Source organism: Acomys minous (assembly GCF_964271855.1).
Source record: "Acomys minous genome assembly, chromosome: 16".
NCBI classification, from domain to species: domain Eukaryota; kingdom Metazoa; phylum Chordata; class Mammalia; order Rodentia; family Muridae; genus Acomys; species Acomys minous.
Window position 1 is genome coordinate 39515595 of NC_140498.1, and position 16196 is coordinate 39531790.

Consider the following 16196-nt stretch of genomic DNA (forward strand, 5'->3'; position numbering starts at 1 on the left):
GCATATGTTTATATTGCCCAGCTCCAAAGACTGGTGGTCTGGGATCATGAGGTTCGGGACTATACAATCCCCTGTAGGACTTGGGGCTGGATCCTTCTACCTCACACAAGCGTCAGGTGTCCTTAGCTTGTGGCTGAACCTGCCTCTGTTCTCCTCCATGAGCACACTGACTGGATGTGGGGCTGCCCCCACCTAAGATGCTTTCCTCTCACACTTCTCAGCTCAACCAAAGTGCAAAAACCCCTCTCTGGAAGGGCCACACTTAGGTCCTGGTCACATGTACATGGAGTTGTTGTTGTTTTTTGTTTGTTTGTTTGTTTGTTTTTTGGAGATAGGGTTTCTCTGTGTAGCCTTGGCTGTCCTGGACTCGATTTGTAGACCAGGCTGGCCTTGAACTCACAGCGATCCAACTGCTTCTGCCTCCCAAGTGCTGGGATTAAAGGAGTGTTCCACCACTGCCCCGGCCTTTTTTGTTTGTTTTTTAAACATGATTAATTTCTTTAAAAAAAAAAAGATTTATTAAAAAAAAAGATTTATTTATTATGTATACAGTGTTCTGCCTGCCCCCCCAGGAGAGCATACCAGATCTCATTTATAGATGGCTATGAACTACCATGTGGTTGCTGGGAATGGAACTCAGGACCTTTGGAAGAGCAGGCAGTGCTCTTAACCTCTGAGCCATCTCTCCAGCCCATACACAGAGGTTTTTGCAGTCCTCTATTCCCCCTGTCCTGTGGCCTCTAGCCTTTCCTGCTGTTTAACCCTGTGGGAAGTTCAGGCCTTTAAAAAAAATTTTTTTTTTTAAAAATTGTGGACTGTATATAATCCATAGCAGTAAAAGGGGTACTCTCTCCTGTCCCAGTTGTACCCACAGGCTGTCACAGGTAGGAGAAGGTAGTTCTGGTCCCTAGAGTCCTTGCTGGTTCTCCTGGAGAGGTGGGATATGGGAATTAGTGTGCGGACCCCAGGCTGGTCCATAGCCTCTATCCCCATGTTCAGGTCATGTCTTGCAGGCACGTGAGTGCCATGCTCTACATGACTTTCTGCCACCCATCACCACGATATTTCCTCAGCTTGGTAGTGGGTCCCCATTGTGGCATCAAGAGAAGGCATGGTGCCATTGCCTCACACTTCGCACTGGGCACTGGCTGCAGGTCTCTGGGCCCTTCCCAGCTGTCTAAGACCACTGGATCTCAAAGGGCCTTGTGTGCATAGTCCCAGCTAGGTCTAGGAGGACAGTGTAGCCTATGCCCGCAGCCAGGAAAACACAGCTCAAAGTTCCAGGCACAGGCAAGGCAAGGTCGTCCTCATGTCACACCAGAGCCCTGGGCACATGTTGCACAGCTGTGCTGGCAGGGCCTGGTGATGTGCTGCAAGGCTCAGAGGCGCTTCTGTCACCATGAGTTTAGCTCTTACCTGGATCATGCCCCCTACTGCAGAGGGGACCACCTGGTGTCTCCGGCACCTAGCATCTTGGATCTGACAGCTTTTTGCAGGGAACCCTGGGCAAGCCTAGAAAGGCAGGGGCCTATGGTAGGGAACAGCCTTCATATCCTGCTTTGTATAGACGCAGGATAAGAAGATGGCTATGGAGGGGCTACCTTTGTGGCATCAGGCCTAAGAACCTTTCCTGTGCCCAAGAAGTCGTGCCAGTCAGTAGGAAGCACACACAACTGCGAGCCCACATGTGCCTAGTGCATGCTCGGGGGAGCTCAGATGTGTTTGTGCGTGCCTGTCTTAGGGTTACTAGTGAGATGAAACACCACGACCAAAGCAACTTAGTGAGGGAAGGGTTTACTTAGCGTTTGCTTCCACATCACCGTCACAGTTCACCATAAAGTCAGGGTAGGAACCTGCAGGCAGGAGCTGATGCAGAGGCCACGGAGGAGTGCTGATGACTGGCTTGCTCCTCCTGGCTAGCTCAGCCTGCTTTCTAGAAGCCAGGACTTAACAGCCCAGGGATGGTACCACCCCATTATTGGACTGGGCCCTTCCAGTCAATCACTAATTAAGAAAATGCTTTACAGATTTGCCTATAGCCTAATCTTGTAGATGCATTTTCTCAACTGAGGCTCTCTCTGATGACTCTAGCTTGTATCAAGCAGACAAAATCAGCACGGTGCCCCTGCTTTGGCTCCAAGAAGGTAGGTGTGTGTGTGTGTGTGTATGTATGTATGTATGTATGTATGTATGTATGTATGTATGTATGTATGTGTGTATTTATGTATCTGATCAGAGGTGTCCTGCCCTGTTCCTCATTGTCCCCTTCATTTCTCTCTCCCTGGTGGCTGTCCTGTCTCCCTCCTGGGCAGAGCTTATGCCGTCTGCCCATCATTTCTGTTTCCTCCTGCATCTTGATGGCAGATGGTAGGCGTTCCACCTGACCCTCCTTCTGGGGCAGGTGAGGTCTGGGAGAGGCTGGCCAAGACTTGGGGCTGAGAGTCTCATCCTGGCTAGCTGCTCTCATGCTGGCTGGGAGGGTGACCCTGAAGCCACTCTGGGCCACAACCAGGTTCCCACTCTGGCTGGCCATTTTCAGCTCCTGGGACTGTAACAAAGAACCGCACACCTGGGCTTCAAATGATGGCTTAGTCTCCTACATTCTGGAGGCCAAAGGTCCAAACCAAAGTGTGGACCATCTCTTTCCAGGGACTCAGAGCAGCTCCTGGGGCTGCCAGCTGATTTGATCTCTCCTCTCCTTCCCCCTCCCATCTGGGGATGGTATCAAGGGCCCCACATCTGGAGGTGAATACGCACTGCTGAACTACACAGAAGACCCCTCCCACCTTTTTACTTTTTTGAGACAGTCTTGGTGAGTTTCTCAGATTTGCTTTGAATCTCCATCCTCCTGCCTCTGCCCCTGGGCTGCTGGGATTATAAGCACACACCACAGGCAGTCAGGATTTCTCTCTTATAAATTGTTAGGCTCAAAGCTGGTCTTGGTGACGCGTGCCAGTAACCCCAGCACTCAAGAGGCAGAGGCAGGAGGATTGCCGCAAGTTCGAAGCCATTAAGGCTGCATAATGAAAGCCTGTCTCAACTCTCATAAATAAACAAACAAATATGGGAACATTCTAATCTTGGGCGGCTACATTGTATGATCTTTAATTAATCTGCAGAAGCCCTATGTTCGAAGGCCGCATTCTGAAGCCCTAGGTTGGGATGAATTTGGGGACACTATTCAAATCACTACAGTGGCTTTGTATCTGTAGCGGGCAGACGTTAGTGAGCTGCTCAGGTGATGGTAGCTGATGACAAGCTGGTGAGGTGAAGGAGCCTCCGTGAGGGAGTTGGTGACAAGGCTATGTATGACCAGGGCCCATCCTCACCCTGACCTCTGACTTGAGCTGTGCACCTCTGCCCGGCAGGGTACAATAGGGAACTGTACGCCGCCAACAGGGATAGGGCCAGCCTGCAGCTGTGCAGCCACCGTGTGGGGAGGGACAGTGACAGGGATCCAGCTGGTCCCATCACTGTTTTGCATCTTCTCGTCCTGAGCCGTGAGTGGGAGCTGTGTGGGGAGCTGTAGCCACTTGATAGAGCACCCCCATCCCCCCACCCCCACCCCAGCCTGGTCCCCTGGGGAAGGAATCAGGCTTCCCCTCCCCCAGCCGGACAGCTGGCTCCTTAAAGATGAATCTCTGTCATTGAGATGCAAATGTTGCTCGCCACAGAAGGCCCAGCTGCAGGCAGGGCTGGCACCAGTGCCCCTGGCAGCCCAGGTGCTGGTGGCAGAGCCAGGAGGGATTTGCGACCTCCGCTAAGGACAGCCACCTCGCTAAGCCTCTGGCCCTGCTGAGTTGGTGGCGGATTTCCTGGCTTTCATAGGGGCCAGGTAGACACCTCTGACCCCTGCTCAAAGATGAGAGTTGGGACCAAGGACTCGGCAAGGACTTCAGCAAAGTTCAGCCCAGAGGGACCCAGAAGGCTGTACCTCTCTCTCTAGGGAAGTGACCTGGGGAGGGATCAGGCTGAGAGGCTTCCAGTCTAGGGCTGGTGTATGGTGGATGCTGCTCTACAGCCAACTCCTCCCCGCCTCTAGGTTCCCAAAGAACCCAGAGCAGAACATTTCCAAAGAGATAGAGGGAAGGTCGGGAGGAAGCCACGACCAGCAAGGGTAACTGTAGCCGGGGAAATCATGTGGCCCTCGGACCACCACGGACGCCACAGGAAGGTTTTCCTCAGTTCTTTTATGCTGTCATTGGAAAACAAACACCTTACTGTGATGTTCTTTATTTTATGATAAATGCAGATTTAACACAGCCTTCCATGCCTGGGACAAAAGGCATGGGCCATCATAAGCAGTGGATCTTCACTGAACTGAAACACATGAAAAACAGTTGGTAAAACTTTGTGTGCTGTTTCTGCAGAGTGAACCTCCAAGTAGCCATAGGTAAGTGGCAAAGTGTGACCAGTGACCCAGCAGTCTCTGTCTCCTCTTGTGGCCCCATAAGAAGGCTGTGCCCAGCCGGGCGTGGTGGCCCATGCCTTTAATCCCAGCACTTGAGAGGCAGAGGTAGGCAGATCTCTGAGTTCAAGGCCAGCCTGGTCTACAAAGTGAGTCTAGGATGGTCAGGGCTAACACAGAGAGACCCTGTCTTGAAAAACCAAAAAAAGAAAGCTGTGCCCACTTAGGCTTAGCCTAAGGGATCCCAAGCAATGTTTTGTTGTCTCTCTTTTCTGGTGGTAGAGAGGCAAACTAGGGCCTTGAGTATGTGAGTACTTTACCACTGACCTTTAGCCTCAGACCTTTTAATTAAAAAAAAAAATTGAGACAAGGTCTTGCTAAAATTGTGCTGGCAGGCCTCCTGCTTTGGTGTCCCAGGTAGCTGGGGTTACAGCACTGCACCCCTGCTTGGCTCATATCTGTTCTTGATGTCAGGTTGTTTCTCTTTGCCCTGGACCATTGTTACCATGGCTACCATGTTAGCGAGCTTCAAAGAACCAGCCTGGGCTCGCTAGTCTGATCACTGACATCAACCCCGAGACAGTCCTGACATGTAAGTGTCCCTCTCTCCTACCCACCCATCACCAGGGCAGGGTACCTCCTCCAGAGTCTGCATCAGCTTAGCATCCACAGGATTCTTCCCCTCTCTTGAGTGTGACCATGGTACCTTGCCTAGGGCCATCAGTGCCTGTCCACAGCACTGGGCACTCTGTCCTGACACGCAGTACTGGGTGTCTGCTGCTAATAGCTCATAAATGCTGAAATCTAATGCCTGCTGGAGGCCTCACCTGCTCTATGCTTTGTGGTCCCAGAAGTGGCTGGGCAGGCAGTGTGGTACACGAACTACAGAACACTGGACAGGTTTTAGAAGTGTGTGTGTGTGTGTGTGTGTGTGTGTGTGTGTGTGTGTGTGTGTGTGTGTATGGGTGCATGTCTCCAATTACTGAGGCTGCAGCTGACTGCTTGTGTGTCCTCAGCAACCAGTAACATATACTGGCGACTTGCCTTTCTCAGTCTTTCTCGTGACTTGTCAGGAGGGACCTCTTGTGTGGTCATGGCTGGCTCTGGCTTCACACTCTCTGCCCTGCCATTCACCACTATGGAGATGCTGTCCTGGGCAGTCTCACTGTGCGTCCCTAACCCATGTATTCAGCAAAGAAGGGACAAGGTGCTAATTATGAAGTTGCTGCTTACTATTTTAAGAGTTTTTAAGTGTTAGCTCTTTGGTTTAGGAGCTCCATATTATTATTATTATTATTATTATTATTATTATTATTATTATTATTATTATATTTTTGAGACAGGGTCTCTCTGTGTTAGCCTTGGCTGTCCTGGACTCTCTCTGTAGACCAGGCTGGCCTTGAACTCACAGCAATCCGCCTGCCTCTGACCTCCAAGTGCTGGGATTAAAGGTGTGCACCACCATGCCCGGTTCTTCATTTATTAAGTACTGGGGATAGAACCCGAAGCCTCATGCACTTCAGGCAAGTACCCTACCAGAGCTATACCTCTGCTCTCGAGCTCACCTTTTTTATTTTATGTGTATGAGCGTTTTGCATGCATACATGTTAAGTGCACCACACGTGTACTTGGTGCCTGGAGAGGCCAGAAGAGGGCACTAGATCTCTTGGAACTGGAGTCACAGATGGTTCTGAGTTTCCATGTGGGTGCTGGGAACTGAATCGGGATCCCCTGCGAGAGCAGCCAGTGCTGTTAACCACTGAATCGTCTCTCCAGCCCCTGGAGTTTCTTAACTGTGGATGAGCGAGAGGAACATCTAGAGGCATCCAGTGAACAAGATTAGAACAGAGAGAAAAAGAAGCAGAAAGGACTATGGCCAGGGCTAGGGGTGGAGTTCACCTTCTAAAGTTACCCTTGAGAATTTGTGAGTACCTGTGCGTGTGTATGTGTGTGTAACATAGCACACATGTGGAGGTCAGAGGGCAACTGTGGGAGCTGGTTGTGTTCCTTTCACCACATGAGTCCTTGGGTCATGGCACCTTCATCTGTTCTGCATCTCACCAGCCCTAAGACTTGAGGCGAGGGAGCAGCTCCTGTCCTCTGCATGCTGATGGCTGCCTTGTCCCAGCAATGCCTGCTCCCAAGAGGTTTAGGGCAGAAAGATGGCTCAGCAGTTAAGAGTGCTTCCTGCTTTTGCAGGTTCCCAGCGCCTGTGTCAGGTGGATCTTCTTGGTCTTTAGCTCCAGCTTCAGGGCCTCCAATGCTCTCTCGTAGCCTCTGCAGGCATCACCCCCCCCCCCCCACGGCACACACCTGACTCACACATAAATAAATAAAAAATTCCAGGAAAGTCATATTTCCTATTAGATTAGATGAGTCCTTCTCAGGCCATAGACAATGTATCTTTTTTTAAAAATATTTTTTTATTTAATTTTAATTTATGTGCGTTGGTGTGAGGGTGTCAGATCTTGGAGTTACAGACAGTTGTGAGCTGCCATATAGGTGCTGGGAATTGAACCCACATCCTTTCGAAGAGCAGGCAGTGCTCTTAACCACTGAGCCATCTCTCCAGCCCCTAGACAATATATCTTAATAGAAAAAGAAAGCAGGTGTGTTTCTTGCCCCTCGCATGCTTTTAGAGTCCTTGTCAAAAACATTCCGACATATATGCCAGCACTACCCGAGCACTTTGCTTTTTCCTTGAGACATGCTGTCACTCTGTAGTCTAGGCTGGCTTCAAACTCACGGAGCTCCTCCTGCCTCAGTCTCTTCGGTTCTGGTATTATATGCATGTGTTAACCACGCCAGGCCACCACAGTTTTGATCACTGTAGCTTTGTAGGAAGTTGTGAAATCAGCAAGCGTGAGACCTTGCTTAATTCCTTAAAAAATTTTGTATGAACAACTCTGTGTGTGTGTGTGTGTACACACATATACACATGGAAACCAGAGGCTGACGTTGCTGTCTTCTGAGGTTGCTCAGCACCTTGTTTTTTGAGGTAGAGTCTCTCTCTCGAGATCTGGAGCTCATCAGTTTGTCTAGGCTGGCCGGCCAGTGAGCTTCAGCAATCTGCCTGTCTCCTCTGTCTCCTTCAAGGATGCTGCGGTTATAGACATGCAACCATGGTGCTGGAGTATGGAATGCGGGTCCTCATGTTGTGCGGTAGGCACTCTACAGACAGCTGTCTTCCAGCATGACAGTGATTTTTGTCATTTGCAGTTCTACTTGAGTCTGGAGCTAGGGTTCCTGCTTCCATAGAAGGGGCCCTTGGGATTGTGTTAGGACTGTATCTCAGCTGCCACAGGAGCACTGTCATCCTGGCAGTGGCTTGACACCTGCTCTGTTGTCTTCGGTTCCTTTTCAGCATCGTATGGTTTATTTGGGCTGAACCAGTAGCTGTTTGGGCTGGCTTCCTTCCGGCGTCTTGCTACCCTGTGATGCTGTACATGGGGATGCTCCCGTGGTTCCATTTACCAACCCAAGTGAGTGAAAAGCCCTTGGCGGTGGGAGCAACCACAGGGCCTCAGCTAGCTGGGGACCTACCTCTGGTGCCTGAGGAGGGCTGTCACCTCTGCTGGATGATGGAGAGGGAAGGAGTGGATCCCACTGAGCTGCTGCTGGCTGGTAGGGGACCAATAGTCAGGCCCGGCATGGCACCTCAGAGACAGTGCCTGGTGACTGGGGGTCCCGAGTTTGTAATCATGTGGGGGCAGAGTCCTATATGACTGTTCTCTGGCATCCCAGAGCCCCCGTCCAGCTCCCGGCTGATGACTGAAGTGCGGCCAACACACTGCCAGGTCACCAGCAGCTGGGATGCACTGGATTCTAACCTAGCTTTTGTGCATCCTATTGAGTGAAGCTCGGACTACTCGGGTCACAGCAGCTATGTCCACTCCCCTGGTACAGGGGATTTGGGTAGAAAAGTGCAGAAGCATAGGCTAATATTAGACTGCTCAGCGAACCTGAGGCATCCCTCCCCAACCCCCACCCAAGCTTCCTATGTCTGTCTCCATGTTCCACACAGTAGTTCTTCCTTTGGGTTCGCTCATGGCGGGAGTGAGGGGGTGCGGAGAGCATGTGGCCAGGGGCAGATGGGTAAGTCCTTTAGCATGCCACAGTTGGCCTGACAGACCCATCTGGCATGCCTGCTGCACTAAGGGACAAGGATGAGACCCCTCTCCACCTGGAGCACAACCAGGGAACATAGTACAGCCACTGCAGAGGCCCTGCCTGTGGCCCTGGTGCAGCCACGGCATATGGGTGGGGGTGGGGCCCTTCAAGAATGGCCTTAGAGCTGACTCCCGGGCTGGAGTGATCCAGTGGGGTATAAAAATCATTTGCCAATGGAGCTGCTCCAGAAGGGGAGCTTTGGAGGTACATGCATAATGGGGGGGGGGGGGCTACGTCTATCAGAGCAGGAAACCTGTGAATGCCATCATGGTCAGGACTTGAGGTCCCTGTGCTGTCTGTCCTTAGTGAGTAGGCCTCTAGGGCGATGGATTCACCACTGTCAGGACCCATCTACCCTGGGGTGAGAGGTCTCTCTGCGTAGGGCTGGGCCGTCCACCGACTACCATGACGACCAGGGTCTGTGGGACAGCCTAAGCCTTGCTCTCTGTTTGCCATAGACATCCATATCAGCTTGTCCACTGTGACTCCTTTTGGGCCCTGCTGGCCTGAGGCCCTAATCTGTGCCAGTGTCATCGGATGGGCACTCCCTGTGTCCCCCACTCACAGTGGCACGACTGGTGCCTTCGTCCCCCTTCTGGAGTGGCTCCTGACAGGCAGGTACCATATGGGGTTGTCCCACCGTGGCACACTGTTGATCTGTAAGAATCAAGATGCAGCTGGGCATGGTGGCGCGCTCGCCTTTAATCTCAGATGGGCTCAAGGTCAGCCTGGTCTACACAGAGAGACCCTGTATCACAAGAACAAGCAAACAAACATGTCAGTGAAACTCCGAGTCATACGGCGTGACTCTATTGTGTGAGCAAATCCAGACATAGGAAGTGGCACAGGACTGCAGCATGGTGGCATCTGGCTGAAGATGACATTCTAGAGCCAGCAGGGACCCGCTCGTACCTGTCCTCTGACGGCAGTTTGACTGTCAGATCCCATCTCTCTTACAAGAGGCATCCTGGTGGATTCTGGCTACCCCAGGGCCTGGTTCCCTCCCACAGCTCTTGTCCCCTGTTCAGGCCTCGGCACTGTTCTTAGTTCGGCTGGGCCTGCAGCCCCTCCCCAGGATCCTTGGGAAGGAGGGGGCACACGGCTGGACCAATGCCCAGAAGTGTGTGTGTGTATCTGGGGGCCTGAGGCTGCTCCTGCTGAGCCCTGAGACTGTGGTCCTGGAGTGGAGGGCTCACGGTTAGGTCCAGTGTGGGTACCCAGGTGCCACTCTCTCAGGTCACCAGGCTACCCAAGCAGCTGCTGTCCCTGCTGAGAGTCCCCACCCCCATGTCTATCGCCTGGGGCATGGACAGGACGCCCCCAGGAAAGGCTGCTTGGGCTGCAGGCTGTGGTGGTCATTGCAGACTTGCTGGCTCCAGTCTCATGGCTCTGAGGCTTGTCTGTCCCTGACACACACAGGGTGCCCTGTTTCCTTGGGAGCTGGAACACGGGCTCTCTGTTTGCACCTGGGTTGGCTGCCCCCCCACCCCCACCCCCAGACAGGCTGAGGGGGTGCTCTGTACAGACCACACTTGTACCTCCCTTGACCAGCCTCCTCAGCTGAACCTTTTGGTTGTCCCTTCTGGGATACTCTGCAGTGTGGCCCAGGGGCGGGCAACATGGGCCCCAGACACTGTGCTTAGCAAGACTGGGGGTGGGGTGGGGACGTATTCCTAGAGTCCCTGCTGTCCTTGTAGCTGGTGAGCCTGGGCAGTTCTGGCCACTCAGTGAAGGGAAGCCTTGTGCATTCCTGGCCAAGGTCCCCACCAGCCAAGGCTCTGCTGGGGCGTCTCCACAGGTCACCCACGTGAGGCCGGAATATGGCCACAAGCTGAAGACAGGGCTGCTACCCACGCTTTCCATGTACCACTACACCAGAGCGTGCAAGGGACCCATGAGCTCATGTTTCTGTGGGTGTGTGCCCATGTGGTGTGTAAGGGGTCCTGTGGAGGGACCAGGCTGAGGACAGCAAGGCTCCTTTCCCTCAGGGAGATGGTGGTGATGATTTTGTGCTGTCACACTGGACTTGAGATGAAGATCCAGCCAGGGGTCTGATTATGAGAGTCTCTAGGTCAGAGAATCTGAGGACCCCTGGGGTTGCTACCATAGCTTAGATTGTCATCAAGATATTGTGCAGTGGACTCCTGTGACATGGATGTAGGCAGCAATATGGTAGCAGAGAAAGGGTGGGTGGGTGGGTTCCCATGTGGGTAGAGGTTGAGGAACTGGTGCTTTGCACCTAAAGGGGAGGCCTGGTGATGTGGGACCCCACTGTGTGGTCACATGCAGGGCATGGGGGTGGTTGGGGGGTCTCTGTAACAGGGAATCAATAGCAAGGTGATGGGGACAGAGGCAGGAGGCTGACAGTTATGGAAGCACCACCTTTTCCAGTTCTCTTCTTGGCAGGAACCACGCACGGGCTGCGCGGTCACCGTGTGGGACCCGTGACCACCGCAGAAAGTACAGTAGAAAAGCAGTTAGTCTCTGGTCTTTATTTCAGGGCGTGTCTGGATGGGGTTTTGGCAGTGGCCACTCCCGAGTCCTAAAGTACTCCTTCAAATCCTCAAGGCGGAGTGGGGGGAAGTAAGGACCAATTCGCTTGCGTATCCACCACTTGCCCTGGGCAGCGTGCTGGCCACTGGGGAGGCTGAACCGGTACCGGTAGTGTTCTCCTCGGATCCACCTGCAGGGGACAACGTGTCAGCCTGCTGTCTCTTTGCTATCCCCAGGTTCCTCTGAATGCCAGAAGGCAGGCCTGGGACCCCTGCCGTCTGTGGGTGGAGCCCCATCAGCTTCCTGGTCACAACCCTCCTACGTCCACTATACATCCAGGATGTGAAACAGGTACATTTGGGCTCCAGCGATGGTGTAAACTGTATCTTGGGACTCGAGGGCGACCTTAGGTGATGCTGTCTCCATAATCCTCCCTCTTCCACTTGTCCTACCAGGGTGCGTGTGGACACAGCAAGCCTTGTGATGGGACCAGGGAGGGGCTTGCTATGTCTTTTTGGGTCTCGAGGCATCATTGGTCCTGGGCGGGGCTGCCATCCCTCCCTTCTTTTGGTGCACAAACCCTGGTGGGTAAGGGTCCCTGAGGTGGGCACTAGTGGCCAGTATGGGGGTGAGGCTGGATAGTTCTCAGCAGAGCTATGCTGGGCTCCATCGGTGGGCATGGAGAGGGTAAGGCTGTGCCTTGGAGATTGCCACAAGGTCCCTCTTCTGAATCTGGGGTTCTGACCCTACATTTCACAAGGCAGGGGAGGGTAGGGAGGCAGGGGCTCTGGGGAGGCCCCTGTTGTGTGGTCACTATCTTCTCTGAATTGGCCCTCTTGCTTTCATTTACTTCTCAAGATATGGTTGAAAGTCTAGGGTTGCAGGGCATGGACACTACTTCCGGGGGTGGGGGCAGTGTTGGGCCAGGGCCTTGTTGCTTTCCTGGCAGGTCTGTGAGGGTACAGGGGAGGGCTGGCATCACCTCTGGAACCTTCTAGAGCCTGGCTGTGCTGGTTAGTTTTTTTAATCTAGTGATACAAACTAGAGTCACCTGGTGAGAGGGGACTCTGCCTTCTGAATAGCCTCCATCAGGTGTGCCTGTGGGGGGTTCTCTTGACTAAGGATGGATCTGGGAGCTCAGTGCGCTGTGTGGGGTACCACACCCAAGCTCCTCTGGGTCACAGAGGAAAGCAAGCTGAGCAGCCATGGGAGGAAGCCCATGAGCAGTGTTCCTCTGTGGTCTCTGCTTCAGTTTCTGCCTCTATTTCTGCGTCTGATGCCCCTGCCTTGGCCTTGGCTTGCTGACGACCTATATGACCTGTAAGCTAAAATACACCCCATCCTTCCTCAAGGTGTTCTGGGTCAGGGTATTTGTAGCAATGGAAAGCAAGCTAGGTCACTGACTGTAGTAGGGTGTTTTAAGGCCTGATTCAAAGGGCATATCCCAGCCAGGACCTGACACTGCCAGCAGGACATCCTGTCTTACCAACCCTCCCCCACCATCTGTGCTCTTTTGGTCACTTCCAGGATGTTTTCTGTTTGTTTGTTTTTTCGAGACAGGGTTTCTCTGTGTAGCCTTGACTGTCCTGGACTTACTTTGTAGACCAGGCTGGCCTCGAACTCACAGTAATCTGACTGCCTCTGCCTCCCAAGTGATGGGATTAAAGGCGTGTGCCACCACGCCCGGCCACTTCCAGGATGTTAAATAAGTAGAACATGGTGTCTTGCACTCAGCATAGCCTTCTAGAAGCTTACAGGTGCCATAGATCTTGTGCTGATGGGAAAGGCAAGGAACACAAGGAAGGCAGGAACACCTTGATGCAGACACGTCGCATGGTCTGCCTGGGCCTCCTGTGGAAAGGCAGCTGTGCCATTTTCAGCTCCCATGATTGGGTGATACAGGGATTGGTCTCGGTGTACCAGGTTAAATGGCTGTCCGTGAGCTCTGTGGCTGGGCTCAACTCAGCTCTCATTTTTTTTAGGGACCACTGAGTCATACTCCAGAGAGGCGGTGATGCTTACCTCCCTAGCCATCCTGAGGCTTTACGGTATGCAGGCTGTACCTGACCTTTGCTTCAGCTGCACTGAGAAGTGTGGTGCTGCCTCTCTGACGGAGGCTCCTGCTCAGCTCCTTTCCTGCTGGTCCCCTATGGGTGGCACATTCTAGGTGACAGGTAGCCCTGCTGTTTGGTGGTGCTGCTTCAGGTGCCTGATGCTTCACACTGTGCCACTGTGAGGGGGCAAAGGGCTCCCACGGCAGCTGTGGGCTCGCTGCTCCTCCTCGGACACCACTTTCTTCACATGTTGTGCACCTTTGTCATGGCCCGTACACTTTAGGGAGGGTGCCACAGCCCTTGCCTCTGAGGATCTACCTGCACTGACGTCATCTGTTGGCGTGTCTTTTCCCATCATTTTACTTCCGGCTTTTCCATATCGGGTTGAGGTGAGCCTGCATGTACGTATATGTACCACATGTGTGCCCGATGCCAGGAGGTCAGAAGAGGGTGTTGGATCGTTTGGAACTTGAGTTACAATACAGATGATTGTGAGGTACATGTGTGTGCTGGGACTCAAACCTAGGTCCCCTGCAAGAGCAGCTAGTGCTCTGAACAGCTGAGCCATCTTTCCTTTTAATTTTTATAGTGATTCTTTTTTTGAAGGCTGGGGACATAGATCATAGGTACAGTGTTTAAGTTTGATCCCTGGAACCCACATTAAAAAAAAAAAAGCTGATATAGTGGTGCACACTTGTAATTCCAATGTGGGGGTGAGTGGAAGAGGACCCTAGGGCTCTATGGTCAGCCAGCCTCGCTGAATGGGTGAGACTTGGTCTCAGTGTCCTTTGACCCCAGTGGTAAGGTGGTGGCTCTGGCTTCTTAGCCTCTTCACTGTCTACAGTTTCTAGATGTCCACTGTGTTTTAGTCTGCATCCTCCCAAGAGTTACCATCTGGGGTCCCCTTTTTTTTTTTTGCCAACTTAGGGACCTCTTCTCTGCTGGCCGCCTTCCGCGCCCCGAGCGGGACTCTGCCTCAGGGACTGCAGATACCCATTCTGTTGTTATCCTAGGCCCCGCCGTGCTCTACCTGGGTGCTCAGCGGCTGCCCACACCGGTCACTGCCGACTCCTCCTTCCCAGCGCCAGTCTCCCTCCCTCCTCCAGGGACTATGCTTCTTGGTTCTGCGTCTCCTTTGGTTTTCTCTGTCTTCTGTTTCTCTGCTGACTGTTTCATGAGTGTTGTGTTCGTAATCGCCTCACAATTGCTGTGGGGAGAATCTGCTGTTGTCATCTCTCGACTGTCTGTTCCTGATTGGTTCTTGGCGTGCTTTTCTTAATAGGTTGGGTGTTAGGGGGTCCCAAATGATGTTCGACTCTTCTGTTGTGTGGCTTCTTCTAATTCCATGCTAGAAGCCCAGACTTGCTACTCTGCACCCTGGCACTGACTGGTTAAGGTGGCAATCTAAGGCCCCCACTGAGAACACAACAGCAGGCTGGCACAGAGTGCTGTGGTGAGTGTCTGGGTCACCACAGGGCCTTCCAGCAGCTCAGCGAGCAGCCTCTCCTTTTTCCGAGTGGAGCCCATGTGCATCCTGGCTCTTCCTGTTAAGTGGGGCCATTTGCTTCGTGGCTCTGGGTGGAGTGGAGTGGACTTGCTGTAGCTTCCGCGGCTCCTTTCTGGGCATTTGCTGCTGCTTTGTCTCCACAGACAGGAAGCAAGGGAGCAAGAAAAGCCGGTGTTATTGAGGGTTGAGGCTGGGGCTCTGGGGTCCCTTGCTAGGCCCCTCCGTGTTTATTTCATGGGTGACACTCAGGCTCAGTGCCGGACAGGACAGGGAGGCAATGGATCCATCCTCCCGTGGCCACTTGAGAGTCACAGCTGGCAGTGGGGTCAGGCGGAGGTCACATTCAGCTCTGTGTCCAGGCACAGTGTGATGACGGCCCCTCCGCTGGGCCATGCTCTCTGTCATTTACTGTATTTCAACTGCCTTGCACATGTCTTCAGAGACTCTGGCTGCATCAAGTGACCTGGTCCTAAGCCTCGGCCTCCCACCTATCCTTGGCAGTGGGACACAAACCTAAGACAGCAGCCAGGAGGTTGGTCGGTGAAAAGCTTTCCTGAGTCTAGAAGGACACAGCTCTGGGTCAGAGATGTCTGGCTACCAGCAAGCCTGGGACTGTGCATCCATTTCAGCGTGTGCCTGGTTTAGATCTCCTGATGGCTGCAGGGGTGCTGGGCAGAGGGGAGTAGGGAGAGAGGGGGAGTGGGGCTGTCCCTACATCCCCAGTGCCGCAGCAGGCAGTGTGGGGAGGCACTCGCTGGATCCTTTGCTTGGGCTGCCGCTCTTGCAGCTGCTCACTGCCCCTCAGCGTCCCCCCTGACAGTCCCGACAGCTGTGGGCAGCACCACATGCAGCTGTCCTGAGGCTTCTCCAGGGAGAGCCAGGACCGCGTTTTCAGTCAATGGTGGGCAGGACACAGGGGAGGGGTGGGGGCCAATTCAGTCTCCTGGCCTCAGGGTGCCCCTCCCAGGCCCTAGCAGTTGCTGACTCTTGATCACGAGCTGAGTAGATAGAGAGATTCTTACCTGGGGGGAGCCCTGCCCTCAAAGGGATTGAGGGCGACTAGCGACAGGGCCTCAGCGTCACCAGCGAGGAGCTTACCCGCCAGGTGGATGATCCATTGGTTGTGTTCGTAGGTCTGGAAGGACAGTGTGTGTGAGCTTGGGTATGGGGGCAGCTGCTCCCCAGCAAGCTGGCACCCGCCCTGGTGCAGCCCCTGCCCGGTCACTCTGCATACCAGCTCCTCCCCTGGGCTCCTCAGCCTGACTAGAGTATGGCATGGTTAGCTGTGCCGGCATCGGATTTCCTCCCAGGGCCAGCCAGCTCTTCAGCCTTCCAGGAACTGCCTGCTTCCTGCTCTTTCTCGTGTGTGTGTGTGTGTGTGTGTGTGTGTGTGTGTGTGTGTGTGTGAGAGAGAGACCTGAGGGTCACTCACTCAGGAGCCAACCCTTAGACATGTTTTCTGCCTGGCTACTTGCCCTACCCTTAGGTGTGACTTGTGAGGGGGATGTAGACAGAAGGTGTTATACCCCACATGGCAACGGCACTGGCCTGGGCCTTGGGAGAG

The 16196-nt window shown here is 53.4% G+C and overlaps 1 protein-coding gene and 1 long non-coding RNA gene across 5 annotated transcripts in view; one reads left to right on the top strand and one right to left on the bottom strand.

The window, feature by feature from the left end:
• LOC311587004 overlaps positions 1-16196 on the top strand; it is a 37533-nt gene that overhangs the window by 15061 nt on the left and 6276 nt on the right. For both annotated transcript variants that reach the window (XR_014775732.1, XR_014775733.1), the window contains exon 2: positions 4253-4393. This is a non-coding gene — a long non-coding RNA (uncharacterized lncRNA). The remainder of the gene's footprint in view (positions 1-4252; positions 4394-16196) is intronic.
• The window catches only part of LMF1 (lipase maturation factor 1), an 81674-nt gene continuing 74740 nt past the window's right edge, over positions 9263-16196 (bottom strand). For 2 of the 3 annotated variants that reach the window (XM_084763379.1, XM_084763380.1), the window contains 2 exons: positions 15655-15767; positions 9263-11261 (listed from right to left, as the gene is read on the bottom strand). In XM_084763379.1, the coding sequence (XP_084619505.1) occupies positions 11075-11261; positions 15655-15767 (300 nt within the window). In that variant the 3' untranslated portion in view covers positions 9263-11074. The remainder of the gene's footprint in view (positions 11262-15654; positions 15768-16196) is intronic. The other variant, XR_014775731.1, reaches the window with a different exon arrangement.